The 22216-nt window shown below is 41.3% G+C and overlaps 1 protein-coding gene and 1 long non-coding RNA gene across 7 annotated transcripts in view; one reads left to right on the top strand and one right to left on the bottom strand.

The window, feature by feature from the left end:
- GRIK1 (glutamate ionotropic receptor kainate type subunit 1) overlaps nt 1–22216 on the top strand; it is a 169943-nt gene that overhangs the window by 95816 nt on the left and 51911 nt on the right. For all 5 annotated transcript variants that reach the window (XR_012838217.1, XM_075770417.1, XM_075770427.1 and 2 more), the window contains exons 4-7: nt 6328–6509; nt 16435–16488; nt 18211–18384; nt 21858–22001. Coding sequence is in view for 4 of the 5 variants with exons in the window: in XM_075770417.1 (XP_075626532.1) it covers nt 6328–6509; nt 16435–16488; nt 18211–18384; nt 21858–22001 (554 nt within the window). In the remaining variant the exon portion in view is untranslated. The remainder of the gene's footprint in view (nt 1–6327; nt 6510–16434; nt 16489–18210; nt 18385–21857; nt 22002–22216) is intronic.
- The window catches only part of LOC142604355 (uncharacterized), a 29907-nt gene that overhangs the window by 1573 nt on the left and 6118 nt on the right, over nt 1–22216 (bottom strand). The window contains exons 2-3 of one of the 2 annotated variants that reach the window (XR_012838221.1): nt 4501–4662; nt 678–766 (exon numbers count right to left, since the gene is read on the bottom strand). This is a non-coding gene — a long non-coding RNA (uncharacterized LOC142604355). Of the gene's footprint in view, nt 1–677; nt 767–4500; nt 4663–22216 lie in introns of those variants that run through there. The other variant, XR_012838220.1, reaches the window with a different exon arrangement.

Genomic DNA, 22216 nt, shown 5'->3' with positions numbered 1-22216 from the left:
CAAGAAAAGGTTTGCATGTAAACAAACCATTAAAAGCTCAGAGAAGTCTATAGCTCTCCTGTCAAAACACAGGAAAGCCTCCCAACTGATTGTTTCTTGCAGGGCACAAAGTTGCAGGTAAGGGCACGTTGTAAGAAGCAGAAAAGATTTTCTTGCAGACATCATATCTGTAGAGATGAAGAAAATAGAGCCAACTGAATAAATCTTACGCTGACAGTTATTCCACTGTAAACTCTGACCACTATCCTTCAACTCTATCTTTTTATGGTAAAGGTGTAGCTGAACCATATGCATTTCTGAAAAAATCTTGTTGTGCATTAGTAATCATTGGTGCAAATTAAGCACTTCACTGTTGACCCCACTCTGAGACTCGCATTCCCCTTTCTCTTCCCATTGCCCACAGAAATACAGCACCTTCAAGACCTCTACAGATGTGCAAGTAACATTTAAATTGATTCTTTGATAATGGCATAAAACCTGGATGAGCCATGAGCTCAGGCATCTCCCTACGTCTCTAAAGGAAGTATGCAAAAAAAAAAAAAAAAGATAAAATCATGCCTTTTAAAATCACATTGTAAAAACATGTCTGAAAGACAGAATTCTGCTACGTGCACACACACCCCCCAACTCAATTTAATGCTAAAAATGTTGTATTTATTTCTGCACTGTTGATAGCACAAAAGAAGCATGTTTCCTCTTGGACCCCAGAGGCAGGTCTCAGTGCCAATGTTCTGCTCACCTTGGAGTCAAAGAGTACACCACAGGGCTGGAGGCAGAAGAGAAAGAGCAAGTCAGGCTGGGCTTACTGCAGCAGTCGGCTCGCATTTCCATTATGATGGTCTAGCTTAGCAGGATTTCTGCTGGACTCCTAGCACTGCATGCCAAAATATGCTCATGGATAAACAAGTAGAGGTCTTTTTCAGCCTACCCTATTATCAAATTAGCATTCCAAAACACTAAGTGCTGTGTACGTGTTCAGTTACAAAAATGACCGATATTAAAGAGACTTCATTTGCAGAGATATTTACAAAGTAAATTAATCATCAATCATCTTATTAACTTGGAGTCAGAAAAGTAAACAGGTCAACTTTGATCAATATAAATAGTCTTTGGATTTTGGGTTAGAGTGACGCCATTTAGCTCAAGCTCTTTTTATTTCTCATCTCTCATGTTTGACATCGTTACACCACAAGAAAAAAAAAAATTAACCTATTTTTTTCCTAGACACTAATTGTACATGAAGAGCAGCTTTATTCCAAAACAACAAACTCATAGCTGTAATAGTGAACTTCCAATGACCCATACCCAGATTAGCCCTGCTCCAGGTTAAGAGTTTATTTTGAAGTTTAAGTGTGGAAAATCCTGCTTTCATCCTTCACAGTACAGCACTGCTCCAAGCCCACGTGCCATCATGGCCAGCTCCAGCACAGAGGCCACGTACCGTGTGAGTTTGCCAAGCTGAAGTTGCGCACCTCCTGCAGTTACGGTTTTCACTGCTGCGTGGACACAGCTGTTGACAGAAATGCAGTTACCAGTCTGGACTGAGCAATGTTAAAAAACACAATTCATCTGAGTGAGCTCATGTTTCCAAATGATCCAAATCACTTGTGCCTACCCTCCTTACCTCAAACACTATTTACCATGCTGCCAGTTTTTGTCATCCAAATGTTTTTCAGCCATAACTTTTTTCCAGTCAATGATTTTGGAATGCGTACAGAGACAAGAGCACTACAAATATCTGAACAGCTTAGCACCAGCCTTCACAGACCTCCGCTGCTTAATAAGGCTTTCTCATTTACATCTGCTTTTTGAGATCTGGCAAATTATTATTTTATAGTCCCACATTTTTCATGAGCAGGTTGTATGATACGTGAAGATGGACACCTCCTGAGGGCAAGTGCTTTACATCTAGGAAGCTACTTGTGTCAACAGAACTTCTAACACCAAACAAGGGCACTTGATGTGAGACAGAGCTATCTTCCCTTGACAGATTAACATCTGTCTTAATTATAGTCCCAAGTTTCCATTCCTCAGCATTTTACTACCATATCAGCTTTTCTCTTAGCTTGTCCCATGCTTACACTGGGGTAAGCTGTTCTGTGTTATCTCAAATACCATTTCTGATATTGACAAAACATTAGCACTTTTTTCAATCTTCTAGAATTCATTCAAGAATTTCCAATTATTCCAATATTTATCAGATTAGTTGTTGAGTGTTAGTAATCTACTGGGTGGACTCTATAGGACTGTCAATGATAAGCAAATTTTATATAAGCAGGTCTAGAAAACCTGCAACCAATAGTGCTAAAAATTACCTTTGGAACAGGAAGTACCCTCTTGTCTCTTAGACTTCAATATAAATAAGAATAATAAAGCACACTACAGCTGATTTTTTCTACTGATTGCTGTCCTTACTGTGCCATTGAAAGATGGACTTTCAGCCAAAGTAATCTTTCTTGATAATAAATTAATGGCTTCTGGCTACAAAGTAAATATTTATTTAGACATCTTATAGTGTCCTCTTTCTGGAATTCTCATCCTGCTCATTAATGCCTGTAGCTTTCCAAAGCTAGGGAAAAATAAGACTCCTAAGCAAATGTATTTATTTTTCAGGCTGAGATTGTGCTCCTTTTTTCCATATTAAGCATAATCTATGTTATGTTCAGAGTCCTCAGTCCATAATCAGCCTTTGTTCTGATTATTAATTCATCTTAGTTTTTCAGCAAGGTGTTAAAAATGAGTTAATTTATATCAAGTGCAATGCCTTTGTGTAAGGCAGAAAATTGTCTCCTGAAGATTAAAGATGATCTAACGAAGCCTTGCAATAGACTGCATGATACATCGAGCATGCATTTCCCAAACTTAGGTGCCATAAATTATGGTTTATCTTTCCACATGCTAGAACTGGGTAGACATACTGTTCTCTGGTTTAATTTAGTGATTTGTAATAGATCCCTTTCAATGTCCCACTTTTGCACTTTGTTATGTGGCACATTGATCTGTAACAGACACATGACTTTGTCTCAGTTATCAACAACTCAAACAAAAGGAATAACACTGCCTTCAGTGCAGGTTTGGCTCTGCTTTTGATCTATCTTCCCTGAATTCAATAATTTTAACCTACCAGGTGCTGAGAAGGGCAAGTACATCACATTCCTCATCTTCTGTAAGAATCCTTGACTTTCCCCACTTGTTAGCCTGCTCTCCCAGCATTTGTTTAAGGCTCAGGGGAAACAACCCTTTTTGTCATATTAGTTTAACTCGTTTGCACAGGGCAGAATTTGAGTTCTTACTAAATTTGTTTTCTTTGAACTTGTGGTTACAAGAGACATCTAACTTTGCTAACCTTAACACAGTTTTCTAATAAAAAGGAGTACTTTCTCCCAAAGCAGTAAAAGCATTTCTTCAATTTTAAGTCTGGCTGATTTACATATACATTTTTTAATTTTTATTTTTTTTTAAAGAAGAGGAAATGGGGGTTGAACATTTTCTACTGACACACACTACCACGCTTACTGCCAATGTATATGATTATTTGCCTGTTGGAATATTGTGTTTACGTTAGGCATGTTTGAACTCCTAAATACATCACATAGAACTTGCAGTAGCTCTAGAGATCATGAAATGATATGAAGTATTTGAAGACTTTCACATATTTTAACATTTTACTCAAGTGTCAGACCAAATAATTTCTCTTGATCAAACCACTAGTTGAAGTTGGAATCCAACCCCAAAGCTTACTGCATCAATCAAGGTTAGAGACCACAAGATACTTTCTCAACAATACAGAAAATTCCCAACCCTGTTTCCAAAGGAAAAGGGGAAAGCATTTAGATGCCTGGGTAAAAGCAACAGAATACACACAGTAGGCCAAGAAACTTAGTGAAACAAGTAGGTTTCCATCTTTACAGATTTTTTTTCGAAGCCCTAAATTGAACCTTTCCTCTCAATAGTACTGGCTAATGCTTTCTCCAGGCCTTTCACAGTTCATGCTCAGCCACCACAGCTTCCACCTGGCCAGACTCTACAACATTTTTCCTACCCAAGTTTCTGCTCCAGCGCAGTCCTGTGTCGCTGTTCAGGTGACATCACTTCGCAGAGAGGGGGCTGATGCCCAGGATATGTCACTTCTGAGCCCTTCCCAGCTTGGCCGCTACTTCCTTCCCAACCTCATGGGCGGTCCGTGATCCCTCCTGCCTGTTTCAGGCTGAGCTCCAGATGGTCTCACCAAGTGAGAGAAAAGTGACTATCCTAAGCACTGCACTTGCCCAGGCCTTCCTCATCATCCCCAGGAGTCAAATTAGGCACTTCACATTTAAGATTTGGTTGGATTTGTTGAGCAGGAGGAAGAAGATGGAGAACACTGATGGTTATTCCCCTGTGCTATTAATTATACTGGCAGTCAGTTGATTCACGCTTTTGCCTGGTCCTCCAGAAAAATAACTGGAGTTCTTTTCACTGCTTCTTTGATTTATTCAGTACACTATAGGTAGGCTTTACCTTCACGTCATGCGGTAGTGGGAAGTGATGGGAAGTGCAAGGTCCAAGTCTCAAGTAGGTATTTTAAGGCACACAGCATTTTCCTTCCCCCAAGGTGGAAGGTGGGTGGGCAAATCTTTTTCTTCTGCTCTTCACCATGCTTGCACTTAAGTAATTTTCTTGCTGGAAAGAGAAACAACAGTACTCAGTCTGAGGCTATGGATAAGACGCAAGATTCCCTACGTGCTGGACTCTCCCTCCCAAATCTCGGTTTTACCTCTTAGAGTCGCCATTTGTTATAGTGGCTGAGACACTGCAGTCAAGGTCTGAACACTTGAGTGTATGGTACAACCAAGCTACAGCTACAGATTACATAAACTCCCCTACTTGTTAGACGGTGTTGGAAGCATGTGCCCCATTCTCATAATAATGAGCTCAAATTGTTTCATATTTACACAGGCTGGCTTCCAGCCAGGCTCCAATCTCACAGTGTGTGCAGTAGTTTACATTTGAATACTTATAATGCTTAATATTCTATATTGATTGTTGATACTTGAAAACCTGCAAAGAACAGACCCAGCATTGCAGGCGGAGGGAAAGATTAGTTTTTTTCAAAACACATTGCCAGTTCTTGAATGAAAGCCAACAGTCCTCAACATAGCAATCACTCGCTAACCTCAGAAGAAGTAGGGATGCTTCATCTTGCCTTATATGTACCATTGGACCATTCAGCCAAGGACATTCACGCACAAGACAAATAGATACCCACTCTCAGCAGGAGAGCGATGAGTTTTTTCATATTAATAATTTGTTTGATTTTTGTTCAAGAAGTGCTTCTTGCCTGTATTCTCTCTCTCGTTATGCATATTTTTAAGGCAGCCTTTTACTTTCACTCAGCAGGAGATCACAAGTTTTTTGTGGGTAAATTACATTCATGGATAATGAGAAAGACACTGTAATCACACACCTCAAAGAACTCTTAACTATCTTACTTAGGTTTTGGAGGCGGTACAAATTACATAGGAGTGCTGAATTAGCTAGTAGAATTGCACTGCGTTTAAATACTTGGACAAATCTTCAACTGGTTGAGCTCCACTGACTTCAAATAAGCCGTATAAATCTGTACCAGCCAAAGACGCAGTCTTAGAAATCATGTTCTTGTGTTTACAGATGTAGAGCTGGATCTCAAAATATTCCAGTTCTTTATAAATTCTCAGACTTGCTGAGTGACTTTATGCAAGTCACGATGCCTTCAGGCTTTTTGTCTCTAAACTGATGATAAGAAAAATTTAAGGCTCCTTCTCTGGGGCATTGCAATGTATGCTGACATGAGGACAATGAAAGCCATATGGATGGCTATTAGGAGTAGTTATTGGTAAGTGCCACTCACGCAAACCACTGGCTTCTATGTGAGCCGCAATGGAGGTGCTGGCCATTGAACACTTTTCTCCCTCTATCTCCCGTCGTCTGCTCATGCTTGACATTAGGCAGGAGGCTTCTTCAATTCTGTGTTCTTGTTGTTTAATATTGCAATAATAATTAGGTGTCAAGGAAGAAGCACTATATTCTTTTTACAATAAACTGTATCAATATAGCATCAATACAAACATATCCTGTAGTAAACTAATTAAAAATACGTTTCATAATATTTAGATGTTGAAGGCAAGTATAACCATGAAGAGGAAAAGTTATTATAACAATATTAGTTAGGAGGCTGGCAAATATGAAGCTAACAGCTACCCTTTGGGTATGTGAAATATGTTGGGACTGATAAGAGACCCTGTTTAAGTTACAATAAATACTCATTGTACAGAATGGTTAGTTGTATAATTGCATATAATTTTTCAGGTCTAATTCGCCTGCAAGAGCTCATCAAAGCCCCTTCTAGATACAACATTAAAATCAAAATCCGCCAACTGCCGTCTGGGAATAAAGACGCCAGGCCTTTACTCAAGGAGATGAAGAAGGGCAAGGAGTTCTACGTGATATTTGACTGCTCACATGAAACGGCAGCAGAAATCCTTAAGCAGGTAAGGGGAAGGGGCTGAAAAAGCACAACCTTCATTTTGTGTCCTGAAAGTTGTCAGCCTCTCTGGTTTTCATTTGCTGGGAAACACTAAAACAATGCATTTACCAGTTAGGCTATAGGCTTGTTAATACCAGGGACAGAAGTTGTTACAGAATGTGCAGCAGCATCTGAGCGCTTCACAAGACTTCAGGGCTTCACAGAGCCATAAGGGCCAGCAACAGTATTGATGGCTGAAGAGAAGCCCACAGATATCCTGCAGAAGGAAATATGCATTTCTTTTTAATACTGCAGGTTCTGCTTCACTAGGGAGATTGTTGCATTTATTTTAGCTTGTCCTGGTTTAATCAGTAGAGTTTTTATGTCTTCCCCACAAGAACTGAAAGAGCCTATTTTGGAGTGCTTAGGGAGTGGCTCACGTTGAGCTATTGCCTCCACGGAGGCTGCACATCAGGCTCAGTGCTGACTGCAGCAACAACAGGGTATTAATCCACTGCAGACAAGAGCGTAACTTTGCATTCACATCCCTGTAACAAAGCAAGATTTGGTCTGCTGGCACTACCTCATTACATTTTAAACTCTGGTACAGCAAGAAGGTGGAACGGAGACAGTATCAGAAGAAAAACGTATCCTTTAAAACAGGAAGAGAGGCTATTGTTCAGGGGTTGACATAGCCCTGACCTGAGCGTGAGAGTTGGACAACCACACAAGGCAAGGACAAAGCCTGATGTTAATGGACTGGGACGTTACTAGGGGCACACAAAGAGTGGTGTAAATTAGAATTTACTGTTGTCACTTGCTATGTATTTCTAGACAATCAAAGTCTAAAGCACTGGCTCCTGCAATTCATTGACCTATAGACAATAATTCCAAGCAAGCATTGTGAATGTCATTTTCCTTTTCTGGTTGTTGTTTCTACTGTCAGTCTGTCTGACGGGAAACACTGATCCCAGAAGACCACCAGAGAGGTTCCACTGATCTAAATGCGCAGATATGGGCTGTCCCATAAAGGTTAAAATCTGCGCCTCCATTCCAGAATGTTTTGCTGAAATATTTAAGTTATGCAGACTAGCATTCATATCAAAGTAAGTAAGACAACTTACTGGTTGCATTAGTCTGTGGAGCCTGAAACCATCCTGTCCAGACTGGAGAATCTTGGTCCAGTGAATAAAGACTTCCAGGATGGTCTCCTAAATCAGATGCACTACAGCTGAAAGCAGCATACATGGTCCCATAAACTAGTAGAGTTAGATTTACTGCCGTCAGGAAAGTTGGCCTGTACTAAATTTTAGGATTTTCTCAGTGCAAGTTATATATTTAAGCTACGGCAGGGCCAGATGCAGGCATGATGTTGGGAATGCGAGGGAATAGCAAGGGGAGGGTGCATAATCATACAGCTGCTCTCTCATGTGACGGAGAGAGCACTGTAGCAAACAGAAACTGGGAAGGGGAGTGGACAGGAGAGCTGCTGTCCCCTCACTCTGCTCCCTGTAGGGCTGTCCAAAAGCATCAAAACATGCCAGTAGGAACAAGCTTCTCCAAAATGAGATTTGTGGGAGAAGAGTTAAACTGACAATACAAATTTTCAAGGATCTGCAAGAAGAAAGTACGTGTATCTGGCACACTGCAGGAGGCACAAAGCTTCAAATGTACCAGGCTGAGAAAGAAAAAAAATCCAAAAAAAACTTAGTGTCAAAAGAAGAAGAGGAAGTGCTAAAAGATGCACTAAGACAGGGCAAAGTGGCAGAACAGTTTGTGTGGGAAATGGATCAGGTAGACAACTGACAGGCTGCAGATACAGATAATGCTCTGCAATGCCTTAAAAACTCAGAGAAGGATGGTGAATGGCAGTGTGGGAGAAAAGAGGAAAATTAGGAGAGGTACACCTGTGGGTCAGAGCTGCGGGAAAGGAAGCAACATAAATATAGGCTAGAAAAAAAGGGAAAATGGCTTTTATATGAGATAGTTCGGTGGCTGAATCTAGATGCTGGCAGCAGTAACTCAGGTGTTGAAGTTCCTCACTGTCAAAGGCAGCTGTGAAATGTGAAGGTGTGGAGGGCTCTGAATTCAAGTGGGACTCATCTGGTTGTAGGTTAGCTGTGTGAAGTATCACGGTTCACATTCTCATCACTGCACACACAAACCCGTATATAATTTTACACTGAATGGAAAAAGATATTAAAGAGAATACTCTAGAAATTACTTTAAGATAACTCTGAAATATTAGTAGAGAGTATTTTTTACTTTGTAAATGATCCAATAGATTTTATGGGAAAAATACATATAATTGTTAACTTATGTAAGATTCCTAATGGGAGTAGGAATCAGAGCCAACAGTCACCTAAACCTGTCCCCAAAGCAACAATTTCTTGTCTGCCTACTGTATTTACAACAATGTAGTAGATGTTTAGTAGCCCATGCAGGAGAAGATAAATAAAGGAAGTGGAGATTTGTAGCAGGTTGGGTTCTGGAGGGTATTTTACAGATTAAAAATGCAGCAGGGCCACACAGGGACATACCCACCATTGCTTATGCTCGGTTCTTGTGTTCTTTTGACCCTCCAAGCCTGCATGGGTTTCCCCCTAAAAGTTTTGCACAAGGGTCTGCATTTCCCCCTCTCCAAGCCCAAGGGTGCCCCCTCTGCACCAGGATCCACTCCATCTCCTTGGGACAAACCCCCAGCACCGGCGGGCAGCATCCCTCACCTCCTTCAAGGCTCACCCATGCTGGGAAAGCGGCAAAAGGCCACCTCTCACCTGCTTTGGCCACGTTTCCCTGCTGAGGGAGCAGGGATGCATACCACCAGCAGCATTTCTGCTGCCAACCTGCCCCTGAGCTGAAGGCACAGGCACGGCAGGAAATCTGCTGCCCTTCTTCCAGCAGTGCCAGTGCCACCGGGGTCAGCAGCAGCAGCAGCAATGGCTCTCGCTGCAAGCAGGGGCCGCTCCGGCCAGTGCTCAGGGTGCACTGGCTGTGGCACAGCTTGCTTCCCAGGGAGGGGGGGCAAGGGATGCCCGAAAGCTCTTTCTGGGAGCGAAAGGATTAGCACATCCAGAATGACGTCCTGAAAGTGTCGGCACATGGAGCTGTGTTTGGGAGCGTGGAGCTACCTGACCCAGCCGCATTACCAGGCTGTGAGGCCAGGGGAGGTAACCTCTTCACTTGCCTCTTTCAATCTTTTGTTTACAAAACAGCACAAAAGACAGATTTCTTCTCTTAAACAAGACTATCTTTTGCTTATTTATAGCTTCAACTAAAATACCATTGAGCCACACTTCCTTGTGCGCAACAAGAACAGGCGAATCAATAACCTAATTTAAACAAAATACAAAGCCTGCACACAGCTGAATAACCTATTCCCTAAACTCACACATTTCCCCTTCTCTCTGACATGCTGCAGAGAGCTCAGGCTTTCACAGTTCCTGACCAGTTTAATGAGCCCTGGCCCTTTCCTCACCCAGATCTGGAAGGAACAAGAGGAAATTATAATTATTAATTGCTGCCTTTTCCAGTAGTCACTTTAAATTTTCTCCCCACGTTCCCTCACGAGGGTTGGTAACCTCATGCGACCGGCGCACGGCAGCTAAGGGAATTTTCCAGCTCTGTTTCATGTACCAGGTAACCACCAAAACCGGCAGCTCCACTGCCCAAAGTGACCCGCTCCACAGGGATCAGGATATTCCAGAATGACTTGAACCGGGAGGTTATCCCAGCAGGGTTTTCAAATAAGACGTACCATATCAGCAGAGCTAATGGAAAAAGTTGCAGCTGGTCTGTCACTCCCAAAGTCTACTTGAAAATCTTGGCTGCTGGAGCTTTAACGCTCATGAAGACTGAACAAATCGTCTGACAAGGAGTGAGATCTAGTAGATAATTAGATGCCAAAAGCAGGAGCTAAGTACAGCTGTGGCTTCTCTAGGGTAAAATTGTGATCTCTGAAGTCCCACTCAGGATCTGCTTAAGCTCTGTAGGAACCTCCCTGTTTGACTCCAGCATTGTCTGTCCTGCTCTGCTCTGCGGGTGCCTAGCATCTCTCTCCTTTCCAAGTCTAAAAATAGATATCCCTGAAAAAGCGTGAGACAGTAAGGCACCCTCCAAACTTGCCTAAGACCAGCAGGATTGAGTTCCTTATACAAGGAGGTTGGAAACAGTTTCTTAAGGAAAAATCTGGTGGTTACAACATTTACCTGAAATGTTTTGTGGGCAGAGATTTGGTGTGCTGTCTAGACTTGGTAAGCAATCCCACAAGTCAGTTAAATCTGGCTGTTGCAAATTGCAATCTGTTTTATGCACGAATCTTCCAATATATCCTGGACATACTGTATTTAGTCTGATATTGCCTTTTTGTCTAAGGAACTTAGTTCAAGAGGTTAGGTTCTTATAGTTAACCTTCAATTTATTCTTCTAACACACCAACAGTTGACATAGATTTTACTGCTAGGCAAACTCATCTCTGATAATTATGTTGCTACTAGCCTTAAATTATCTGCTCCTTCCTCCACACCTCTAAAATAAATTTTATGAAATGTACTGTATATTTAATCAGGTTTAGGACACTCACCGAGCTTTTTATAAAGACTTCTATGTTCACTTTCACTATGTGACAGACAGAGAGCAAAATAATTAATTCAGTTCCTACAGAAGTATGAAAACTAAGTGTCACCATAGTACACATTCTAGGTACAATAATAAATGTGAGAATATAAAACTTGAGTTCCTTCTAGTAACTTGACAGCTAGGCTGAAGCCCACTGTCTGCTAAGAAAAGGCAGGATTAGCTCTGTTCTCACTGCTGCTGGAGAAATACCATCAGCAGATACCCCCAGATGCCCCCCAAGCCCCAGGGTGAGAAGCATCTCACTGGTTCTCTTCTCTCTTACTGATTTTATAAAGGGGTTGTCGATGGGGGGACATCCTTTTCCGGCCACCTGGTTACTGCTGAATGGCATCAGATGGCAAGAGCGTTGGTCCCTAAGGCGTGCATGGGTTAAGACATCAGTAAAGACCATGGGCACAGAAATGGTATGGCGGGGTAATTCAGCCTGAAATGGGCTCCAGTTCCCAAATATAAACATGGGTCTCTATAGAAGTAAATGTGGCCATTGCCTTGGAAGCTTTATTTTGAGATTTGAAGATACAGCAGCACGGGCTCTAAATCAGAGTACAGTCTTTTGGGATCCTTGCTGTGCAATGTCATAGCCGCACTATGCCGAGACCTCTGCCTCTCTGTTCTTGTTAGTTGTGCCATCTAGATGAAAGCTAAACTAGTTACATAAATTCAGTGCAGTGCCATCCATGCTACATCTTGCACAAGGAGCTGTTCTTTGCTTCTTTGGAAGATTCACTGAGTGGTGCAAATGCAAGTAGACTTTCAAACTGAAAGAGTGCTTTCAGTCTTGGTACTGTGAGATGATGTCCATGCTGGAATTTGAAAGGTAATGCTGCTGCCCTAGCTCCCTGGGATCTCTTCAGGAAGCAGAAGGAGCCAGCTACAGCTGACTGGGACCCTGGGCCAACACATTTGTCCTGCCCTATTGCTATGGCCCTTGCTTCCAGCTGGACTCCAATACTAGCAAAGTATTTACAGAATATATCTTGTTTCTTGACATGGCTCATGTCCATGTTGGAGGAACTCTATACCACTCCAGCTGGACCGCTGCTGTGACTGAGCAGGATGCATATTTCCAGTGACTTAAGTCATGTCCAAGTAAAGCTGTCTACATAGAGTCTCGGGAAGCACTGTAAACACAATATAAACTTTTTATATTGAACACTTCAGTGGCAAGGAGGCAGAGGGGCTTTTATTTGTTATGGTGTATCTTGCTGGGCTTAGAAAACAGTGGTGGTACTAATTAATTGGATAATGAAATGCATTCATTTAATAGTGATGAAATTAAATAATAGCATGAGTGAGGAAAATGCAAAGTGAAAGCAAGCAAAGTATTTGATGCAGTTCCCACTAATATGCTTCACCATCATTCTGGTTTCAGCCTGCCTTGAAGGAAGACTGACACCAGCTCTAAATAAGGCGGTGATTTTTTTTTACAAAATAAAGAACTGCAGGTTGGAATATGATGCAAGCCAGGAACAGGGCACCCAGAGAGAATTACAAATATAAGACAGAGTCCTTTTATCTGGTTTCCATCAGCTTGCCATATATAATTTGACCACCGATACTTTTTCAGATTCACATTACAGTTCATGACCCACAGCTAAAAGTACAGATCTGCAAAAGACAAGGCCCAAACTTCTGATCTGAAATGGATAATTAGAGATGGAAATCTCTTTATCCTATTTGCCAAGATAATCCATAATGCAACCATATCTGAGTTTGGCTGAAGGACAGATTTTATACAGGGTAGGATGGATAGGAGATCTACAAGGAGAATGGAGAATATTTTAGCCTGATTTCACTAGTTTACATTCATCTAAGTTCCGCAGTAAGTAAAAGCTGTTATTATTTAAATAGGACATTTATATCAGAAACATAATTATTTAAATAATTATATGCAAAGTTATTTAAATAGGAATGTGTAATGAAATCTCATTCAGTTTCTTATGGGCAGCTATATATGCATAAACCAATCTTGCTGCCTTCCCTTCTCTCTTCTGGGCTGCTGTGCTCATTTTCTCCAGTGCGGAGGACACTTGCTCTGTGGGAAGAGCCTGTGCAGCTGCTTTGCAAGGTACTTCAGAGGTGTCCCAACCTGAAAGGAGTCTTTGGTCCTAACATGCTTTTATTATTGTCTTGCTCCTGCTAGTTCCTAGAAGCTGCTTTCCCCGTACCTGCTGTGTTGCAAACACAGCAGGGGAAGATGAGTCCTTGTAACTCTCCTATTTACACTAATAGGAACATCCAAGTCATTAAGGCTTGGCAGTCGTTAATGCTTTGGGGTCTCCAGCATGATGCTCAGCATTCCTCTTGCTTTTGCTTTAACTTGGCTTCATCTCCTGATTTCCTAATACCATCCACCAGAGTGGGCATTTGGTACTTTGATTAAATTGTCACTCATTGGGAATTTTATTTAGCGACCATGTTACCCTAAAACATAAGTAAGTTATTATTACAAAGTCCTTACGTTCCATGAATAAAAAGCACCCTATTTAGGTCAATCTACAGATCTAACTCACGTGTCACAGTGATGTCTAAGTGCTATATAACTGTTAGCTAATTATCATCTTTAATGGCTGTTAGAGAGGAGGAGATCCAGTTAAGGCAGTTCTTGTGACCAATGCTAAATGAGGGGGCAGAGCTCAGTGGCAGATCAGGGCTCAGCCTGGGGCAGATCCAAGATCAACTCTTGTTCCTTAACCAAGCGAGGACATTATTAATGTGTGCGTGCCACTTACAAGCTCCCTTCCAGCTATCTGTATCTTCATATCTTAATTGAGTCATCGTTAATATAGAAAATACAAAAGTGACATGCTGGTTAAGGTTTCCTGGGCTGCTGCAATGCTTTCTTGGGAAGAATTTCAGCGAGCATCTCTCATGGAGCCTTTGGGTCCAAGGTCCTTGGCAAATCCATGGCACCCTTCCAGCAATTGCCATTGTGAACCTGTGTCTTGGCTATGGCAGATAACATTGCTGGCCGAACCTCACTTTTTACATGCAATTGCCTTTGGTCTTCAGGGCTTTTGATTTTCTTTGTTTGTTGTGGTTTTTTTCAAAGACAATCCTGTAGCATGACTTTTGAAATCATTGTTATTCACAGGTATGTGTGTGTCCTTCCAGCTCTGTTTATAGCGCATTACTTGAGAATCAATATTCTCCTAAAAAGTTTTAACCAGAAATGTGTTCAGGAGGCAAACACTCCTCTCAGGCTACTATCCTTGGATTTGTGAGGAAAGCAATAACCAGGCTACCTTGGATTAACCAGCTGGTTACCCAGTAGCAGTGTAGCTGCAGCAGCACAAGCTAGATAATGCTTCCCAAACATCTAGGCTACACACTTTATTGTAATTCTAGTTAATTTATCTGTCTAGTTAATGTAAAGCTGTATTTTAAGGCGTTATGTGGCTTAGCATTGCCCTGATTCTCCATTGTCTTACTATTTATATGCAGGCAGATTGTGGTTTATATCTTCTGCTAACAGAAGTGCAATGACTCGACGGCAGCTCTTCTATCTCAAACTAGAATTAGAACTGTAATCAATCAATAATTTAAATCTGGGTATTTGTATCCTCCTGTTTACACTTATTACTATGAACATGCTTTCATACTGATGTAACACCATGGGCTAACTGCAGACATCCTCTAGAGGACCAAATAAATTTAGACATACAGAGGACTACCTGGGCTCAAACCACATTTGTATAACCTATGGTATGTGCCCCATGTGAAGCAATTGGGTTATTTCAATACACTTTCAACTCAAAAGAGACTTGTATCATAAAAATCCTGACTGGCACCTCCTTCCCATAGCAGGGACCTGAGACACAGAAATCCAACAGCTCCAGGGAGCAGAATTGCATCCAGCCAGGTCAGCTGGGAAACACAGCACACAAAAGTTTCCATTGATCATATATATCATTTTCTGTGCATAAATAGGGAAGGAACATCAGTCTCCAGGATTGCTAGATTGCTCATTTCTACAGGTAATCAAATAACTCTAAGAAATGGAATAGAAGAGGATTAATAAAATATGAAATAAAAAAGGCAATTTTGACATGTAAATTCAGTGGAGCATTTCAATAAAATACTTGCCTTCTGGCTTGATTTTTAGTGCCTGGAAATGGATTGGTTGTTTGTGATTAACACTGAGCTGGTTTTATTATCTACTGCAGCTTAGAAAGTTTAGGTTTTTTCCTTTTTTTATGTGAGGAATTGCCATACACAATCACACAACTGATTTTCAGAGGCTTTTGCCATGAAAGAGAATTTTTGCAAGCCAAATCATACTATTTTCTGTTGTCTTTCAAACAGCTATTCAGGCACTGCTAAACATGTCCTAAAATACTATTAGTAGCAGATGCTTACATTACTGTGATCAAGACTGAATAACATTTAACCTTTGTCTGTGTTACTGTCATGATAATGAATTCTTGGGTAGTTTCCTAGCTCATCATTCTTCCTCCTCTTCACAAGATCCCAGAGAGGGTAAAATGGTAACAGTGTGCATGGACGCTGCAACGAGCGGAGGTGATGCTGGGCTGAAACTGTAGAGAATCCTGCTGTACGCCATCAGGGGTGTTTTGTGTAAGAATTCCCAATGATTTTTAGAGAGAGGCTGAGGGGAAAAAAACCATCCCTTTCAAAGTTTCCTGCAACGTGAGGGCCGGGGAAAAAAATCTCTTCCTCTTCTGCCCGAGGTGGCCAGTCAGTATGCCTTTAAATGCCATCCTTACCTTGCAGACCTTCAAAAGGTCTGACGCTAGAAAATTAATCCAGACCAGAAATCCTTTCATACCAGTTGTTTTGACAGCCTCCCGCAGACCTGCATTCCCCAGGTGGAACAAAAGGCGTTTATAGAAGCTTTTTTCTTTTTGTTTTTCTGGTTTACTTCCGTGAGCACTCACCAAGTGTCTTGTTCTCACATGGTAATGCAGAATTAAAAAAAAACAAAACACGCTCCTAAGCACTTTTCTCTACAAATTCCATTGTCTGCCAGTAAATTCCTTTGTAACACTTCTAAACTGCAGACTAAAGAATTTCACTTTTAAAAAATCAGCTCCTCGTTATCGCTAGTCATTTTTCTTGTCCTAGAATTTTTGCAATCTTTAATCTCTTTCCTGAGCAGAGGTGATAAAAACATAATTTAAATACCTTATGATATTTTTTTGCTCCTGAAGAAAAATGTAGGTTTTATTGTAATCAGATTTTCATAACCTGTAAGGTATTGTTCCAGATTAACGCGTGCTTTTCAAAACACAGTGCAGTACACTGAAAGCATCCGGTGTAAAGTACATTCACCTTTCAACCTCTTTCAACAGATTCTCTCCATGGGAATGATGACTGAATACTACCACTACTTTTTTACAACACTGGTAAGGAGCACTAAAGATTTGGGGGTGAATTTTCTCTGTTGCAGAAAAGACAACTAAAAATTTACACTTTTTCTAGGGGATCTTTGTTGCCATTATTCAAGGAAACCCCTGGAAAATGAGTACTAACATTCCTTAATAATATCAGGAGTCACAGTTCTGTAAGAAAGCTGTTTTTGCAGTATCTATCTGTGGGGCCGGCTAATGCTTTAATACAATGAGAATTAATTGCAGTATTGTGTTTAAGGAGGAGCCATTGATACAGGTGGATCAGAGTGAAACAAAATAATGAATGAATAGCTTTGCAGTGGAGTCTAGTGCAAGCACCACGGGTGACGCAGTTCATCACTAAAATGTTTAATTTATTCATAAAAACACAAAATCACATATGTATAAAATCACTTGGGGAATTTTACAGTAAAAGAAAACCCCTAAATTTTCTTTTATGGTATAAACCTATAAATACTTATTTCAGCACATTTTTTCATATATTTTAACTTACATGCTATGTATAAATATAACTCAATCTATGCTTAAGGTCCATTTGCATTGTAGTCCAGAAAGACAGCAAAGAACCAATATTGCTAGAACAATCCTAGAGGGCTGGTTTATATCTGGTCATGTGCACCAGCTTATTCTTTCTTTCCTTTACTTATAAAATTTTATGTGGAATTGAAAAATTGTTTTGAATCCAATAGTCAATTCATTAGTCAGAAAAGACTCTCTAGCTGTTTGGAACTTGAAGTAGTACCTTGAAATAGTTCTCTTTGAGGCCATTTAAACATCAAAAAAAAAAGGTGAATATTTAGGATTCACTGTGGAACATACAGTTTTATACAATGGCAGTGAATCTAACATAAAATGGTAACCACCACCAACAATATGCATGAGATAATATAGAGCAGATATTAGAACAAGCAGTAAGCAGTGCTGGTGGTAGCTCGGCGTTGTGGTATTGTAAATGTTGACATTTTGATGGTTACTGTGGTATTAAACCATGACCAATGCATTTGTCATTTTACTGGCCTGCCAGGATCAGCAAAAAGTTGTTTTGAAAAACAGCCTTCAGGCTTTGAAAAACAGTTATCATATTTCCACTGCCTGATAAATACAGCTGCAGAGTGTGCCACACAATTATATCACTTAGAATATCCATTATTTTCCTGCCCCGTAAACGCCGAGCACTGAAGCGTGCGGGTTGACTGTGCACTGGCCTGACATGTCCATTAGACATACTGGCAGCAAGTCACCTGAAGGAGGCAAGGCAGGAGAAAAATGGGATTCATAAGTAGTAAAAGTGTATAGCTCTTGACATCTCTTGGAATTTTCCTTCCCTGAGTTGAGAAATAAGCTTGACATTGGCCAGCTAATTCCTCATGTTGGTTTGTCAGAGCTGTAACACTGTTAGAGGACTGCTGTAAATTAAAATTAGATACTGCTATGTGAAATAATGTTGTTGTGGAGAAATGATATTTACGTTCCAACAAAGCAGATATGTGGTTTGTCATAAATTTCACACAGCTTTGGTTTATTCAGATTTATAACTGAAGCGGTCAAGACTAGGCTTTGAGGGCAAGCGGAGCGTTCACAGAGGAGGAAAAAAAACCAGCACTGGAGCTTTGGATTGAAAATCAAATACAATTTTGTCTAATTGTACCTTCTGAACATTTTGCTTTAAAAATACTACATCTAGTTTTCTTTTTTTTTTTTTTAATGATGATTTAGGATCTATTTGCATTAGACCTGGAACCCTACAGATACAGCGGAGTAAATATGACAGGGTTTCGCCTGCTCAACATCGAGAATCCACAAGTTTCATCGGTCATTGAGAAATGGTCAATGGAGCGTCTACAGGCGCCGCCGAAGCCAGAGACTGGCCTCCTCGATGGCATGATGACGGTAAGTGAACAACCACAATGATGCAGGGGCGTCTACAGCGGGCTTCGCAGCGCTGTTCTAGCTGATGTGGCCCGATCCCATTACTGCTTTATTTCACGATACAAATGCTGAAGCAGCATCCCCAAAACAGCCTTCCTTTTACCTGCTTCTCCCCAAAAGTGCGTTTGGCCCATGAACCAATGTTGTACTTATCTGTGTGACAGAGCCGGGCAGCTCTAGAGGTGGGTGGCAAACCTCTGTCATGGTGCCATCCAGCTAACATAATTCATCTTATTGTTGTCAAATGTATATACTTCTGCCTCGTTTCGCTAATAATGTTCGGGATGGAGTGAAGAACATAGCAGGAAATAAAAACTTTCAGAGCAGGTATACGATTTATAACCTGCAGGGAAAGTTATTGTACATGTGGACAGGTAATAGCATTTTTAAATTGGAAAAGTGCCCTTTCTTTTCATTTCCATCATCCACAGCAACTACGGCTTTTAAGATATAATTTAAAGATAAATGAAAGGTATCATCAAGCCAGGAAATTAGGATTTCCTCCCTGCCACTCCCCCAAGAAGCAAAGGAAAGAATAGGAACAATTACATGGGCAGCGTGACTCCATTCAGTTTTGCCGGGTGAAGGGTTGCCATCTTTTTGCAATATAAGATAATATATCCCATGCACTGAGTGGAGTTCGAACTGATATGAAATAGACTTTATTGCAGATGATTGCAGGGGAAATTTTGAAACATCCTAACATCCTGAAGAGAAATGTATTATGTGTGCTATCTCTAGCATTTCAAAAAAATGTTGCTTGTTTGAGCAATGCCATTGTGCTCACTCATACGCAAAGCAGGGGAGAAAGCTGCTTCTGGGAACTTCTGATGTGAATACACAAGACCTGCAAGGGCAGCTGTTCACCTGCATTCACCCAGTTGTAAAACTAGGAAAACCAAAGTTCTTACTAGGCTCTTATCCTCTCCTTTGCATCTCTATAATCTCTTGGTGTCCTTGATGCTCTGAACCAGCATGAGCACCAAGGAAAGCATCTTTCTAGTTGGCTGTGATCTTTTAAATATTCATAGCAAGTGCTGCTTATTCAGTGTGATGGAGAGCTGCAATACTGCTGTATTTCATTAGACAATAAGGCTATGACAAGCTGCACAGTACAAGGAGATCAGGATTACATGTCCTATTGTTATCTCAGGATTTCTCCCTTCTGGTTCATGCTATATTGTTTGCCCTGATGTCAGGTTGTGGGAAGTCAGCAGGGCATGAGTAAGACAGTTTTGAGTTCATGTCTCACTTTATGCCCGAATTGCATACAGAGGCATTGGTGTTCCAATCAGATCTTTGGGCTTCTTTGCAATAATTTAAAAATATTATGAAAATTAGTAAGACAAGTTCCAAGACTAACTTTAGTCCCTTTCTTTTTATGCACAAGTACAGACATCAATATAAGGTGGTTTGCTTCAGAAAATGAGGTGACCTTTTGTTCCTCCACACAACCCCAAGCCCTAAACCAGAACAGGAGCGAGGGGAAAATGAAAGGCTAAGGGAGGTAATACAGCCTCCCAGTTGCTGCACAGCAGAATGGATGAGTAACAAGTTACGCAAGCACTAGACTGAAACAGCCAAGTCTGGCAATGCTGCCAACATACAAACAATGCAGGATGCACCATGCTATCAAGTAAAAGCGTCGGTGGTCCCAGATAGGAGTGCAAAGTGAGGTACGCACTAAAGCATTTTCACCAAGTCTCCAGAGTCCCTAGGCTTGGGACAGAGGCAGACCGGGACTCCAGTGCTCAAGTAAAATTCAATCCTGAATGCACTTGTCCCCAGTCTAATGCAAAAAACAATCTGAACTCCACTGACATTGATGGGGATCTTTCCATTGATTTTGAGGGATTTTGGATCAGGCCCTTAGTCCCTAGGTCTGCTTACAGTAAATATCTGTTTTAAGTCACTCAATGCTGAGAACAGCTGTTATTGTCTCCTCCTGCTTGCCTCACCATTTAGAATGTTTTCAATTTGCTGTGAATGTGGGAGCATTGTTTTGGGCAGATCCTGACTAGTGTGTCAAGAGCAATTCCTCATCTGCAGTATATTAAGATTAGTTGATAAATTCAGATCACATTTAATTGCCAGCAAAAACCTGCAATGCCGGTAAGACTGATACTTTTGTAATTTACTTAGGTAAAGGAAACAGACAAAGAACCAAATCTATTAATTTCCCAAAGGAATTGCATGGGAAAAGAATAAAAAATGGATTAACTTTGCAGTTCATATAAATGAGTCCAGTTTCTCATCTGCAGAGTTAGTACTATTTTTTAAGACACCTATTTAATTATTCAGTAGATTTACAAGAAAGGTAAGCACTTCATTTTTACAGCATCCCTGTGCATTAAGTGAAACATGGCTGTTCCCACCTCACACATGAGAGCACTGAAGCACAGTAAAGGTGAAGGTGAATTTGTCTAAAACTTCCCAGTGATAAAGGGTGACAGGGTGTGCGATCTCAGTTTGAGGCTTACTGGGCATGTTTTTAAACCAACAAACCCATTCTCAAAAGAAACTCGGATGCACAACCAGCATCCAGTAATTTTAGTAATATCTAGGTGTCTAAGGGCTATATTCATCTATCCTTAGACAGATAGAAGTTAAATATTTAAGTCCAACTTAACCATCAAAAAAAGGCACCTAGAAAGGACAGTTCACCTCTCTCTAAGACGGCATGGGAGGTATGGCAGGGGAACAGCCCTGGCCAAATCTTGGTGGGGCCATTTCACACATTTGTGGCAAAAGCCAAGATCCTCAAGGGCAGTAGACACTTAGGGACAGTAGATACCTGTCCAGTGGGATACCTACCAGGTGCTCAGTGGGATTGATTTCCCTGGCAAGCAGAGCCTGCCTACCCCTTCAGGAAGAAAGTAATCCCACAAGAGCAGCGATGAGGAGCTAGCATGGGCCCCACGTGGGCAGCCCTCCCACACGCCACCATGCCATGTCACCATGCCACACCAAGCTGCACGCTGGGCAGAGACTGGCTTGAGCACCTGCTTGGTGCTTTCTAATGACACACCCTGAGGTGGTGAAAGTCTTTGGCAGCTCCCATAAGGAAACTATAGAAGACTGGGTAATGCAAAGTCCTTGGCCATAAGATATGCCTGGAGGATGAGACCTGGGCTGCTTAAAACTCCTCTCCATGCCACAGACCTACCTGTGTGCTCCTTCCTGCGCTGGACCCACTGACCCCTCTCTTCCTGTAGCTACCCAATGTAGTTTTCTTCCCAATGCTCATCTGAAAATACTCTGAAATTAATATAAGCTGCAAAAAATTTATTTTTTTTGCACCTCAGATTTCTGTGGAGAGTCCAGTAGTGGCCTTTTCTGTAACAGTAGCCCAAAGGAATGGTTTTCAGTGGAGAAAAGCAGGGACCAGACACAAAGACGTACACTAAAGAAAGCCTTTCTGTTTTTTCTTGCAGACTGAAGCAGCTCTGATGTACGATGCTGTTTACATGGTAGCAGTGGCCTCCCAGCGTGCCTCCCAAATGACTGTCAGCTCCCTGCAGTGCCACAGACACAAGCCATGGCGTTTTGGACCCAGATTTATGAATCTGATAAAAGAGGCAAGTGTAGACCATCTGCTTATGGTCAGCATAATCTTTCCTTTCTTCTTTGCCGCATTGACTTGTGTTGTTGCTTCCTGCTCTTTGTCATGTGCTATGCTCTGGTTTCTGGCACTCGGATGCTCAATTCTTCCTCACCTTCCTAGCAGAGAAACATTGATATACAGACACAAGGCTGTGGCCTGCATTCCAGTGGAGACTTTATCTGGTCTTTG

This window comes from Balearica regulorum, chromosome 1, assembly GCF_011004875.1.
Source record: "Balearica regulorum gibbericeps isolate bBalReg1 chromosome 1, bBalReg1.pri, whole genome shotgun sequence".
Lineage (NCBI taxonomy): Eukaryota > Metazoa > Chordata > Aves > Gruiformes > Gruidae > Balearica > Balearica regulorum.
This window is presented reverse-complemented; position numbering and strand designations above follow the sequence as displayed.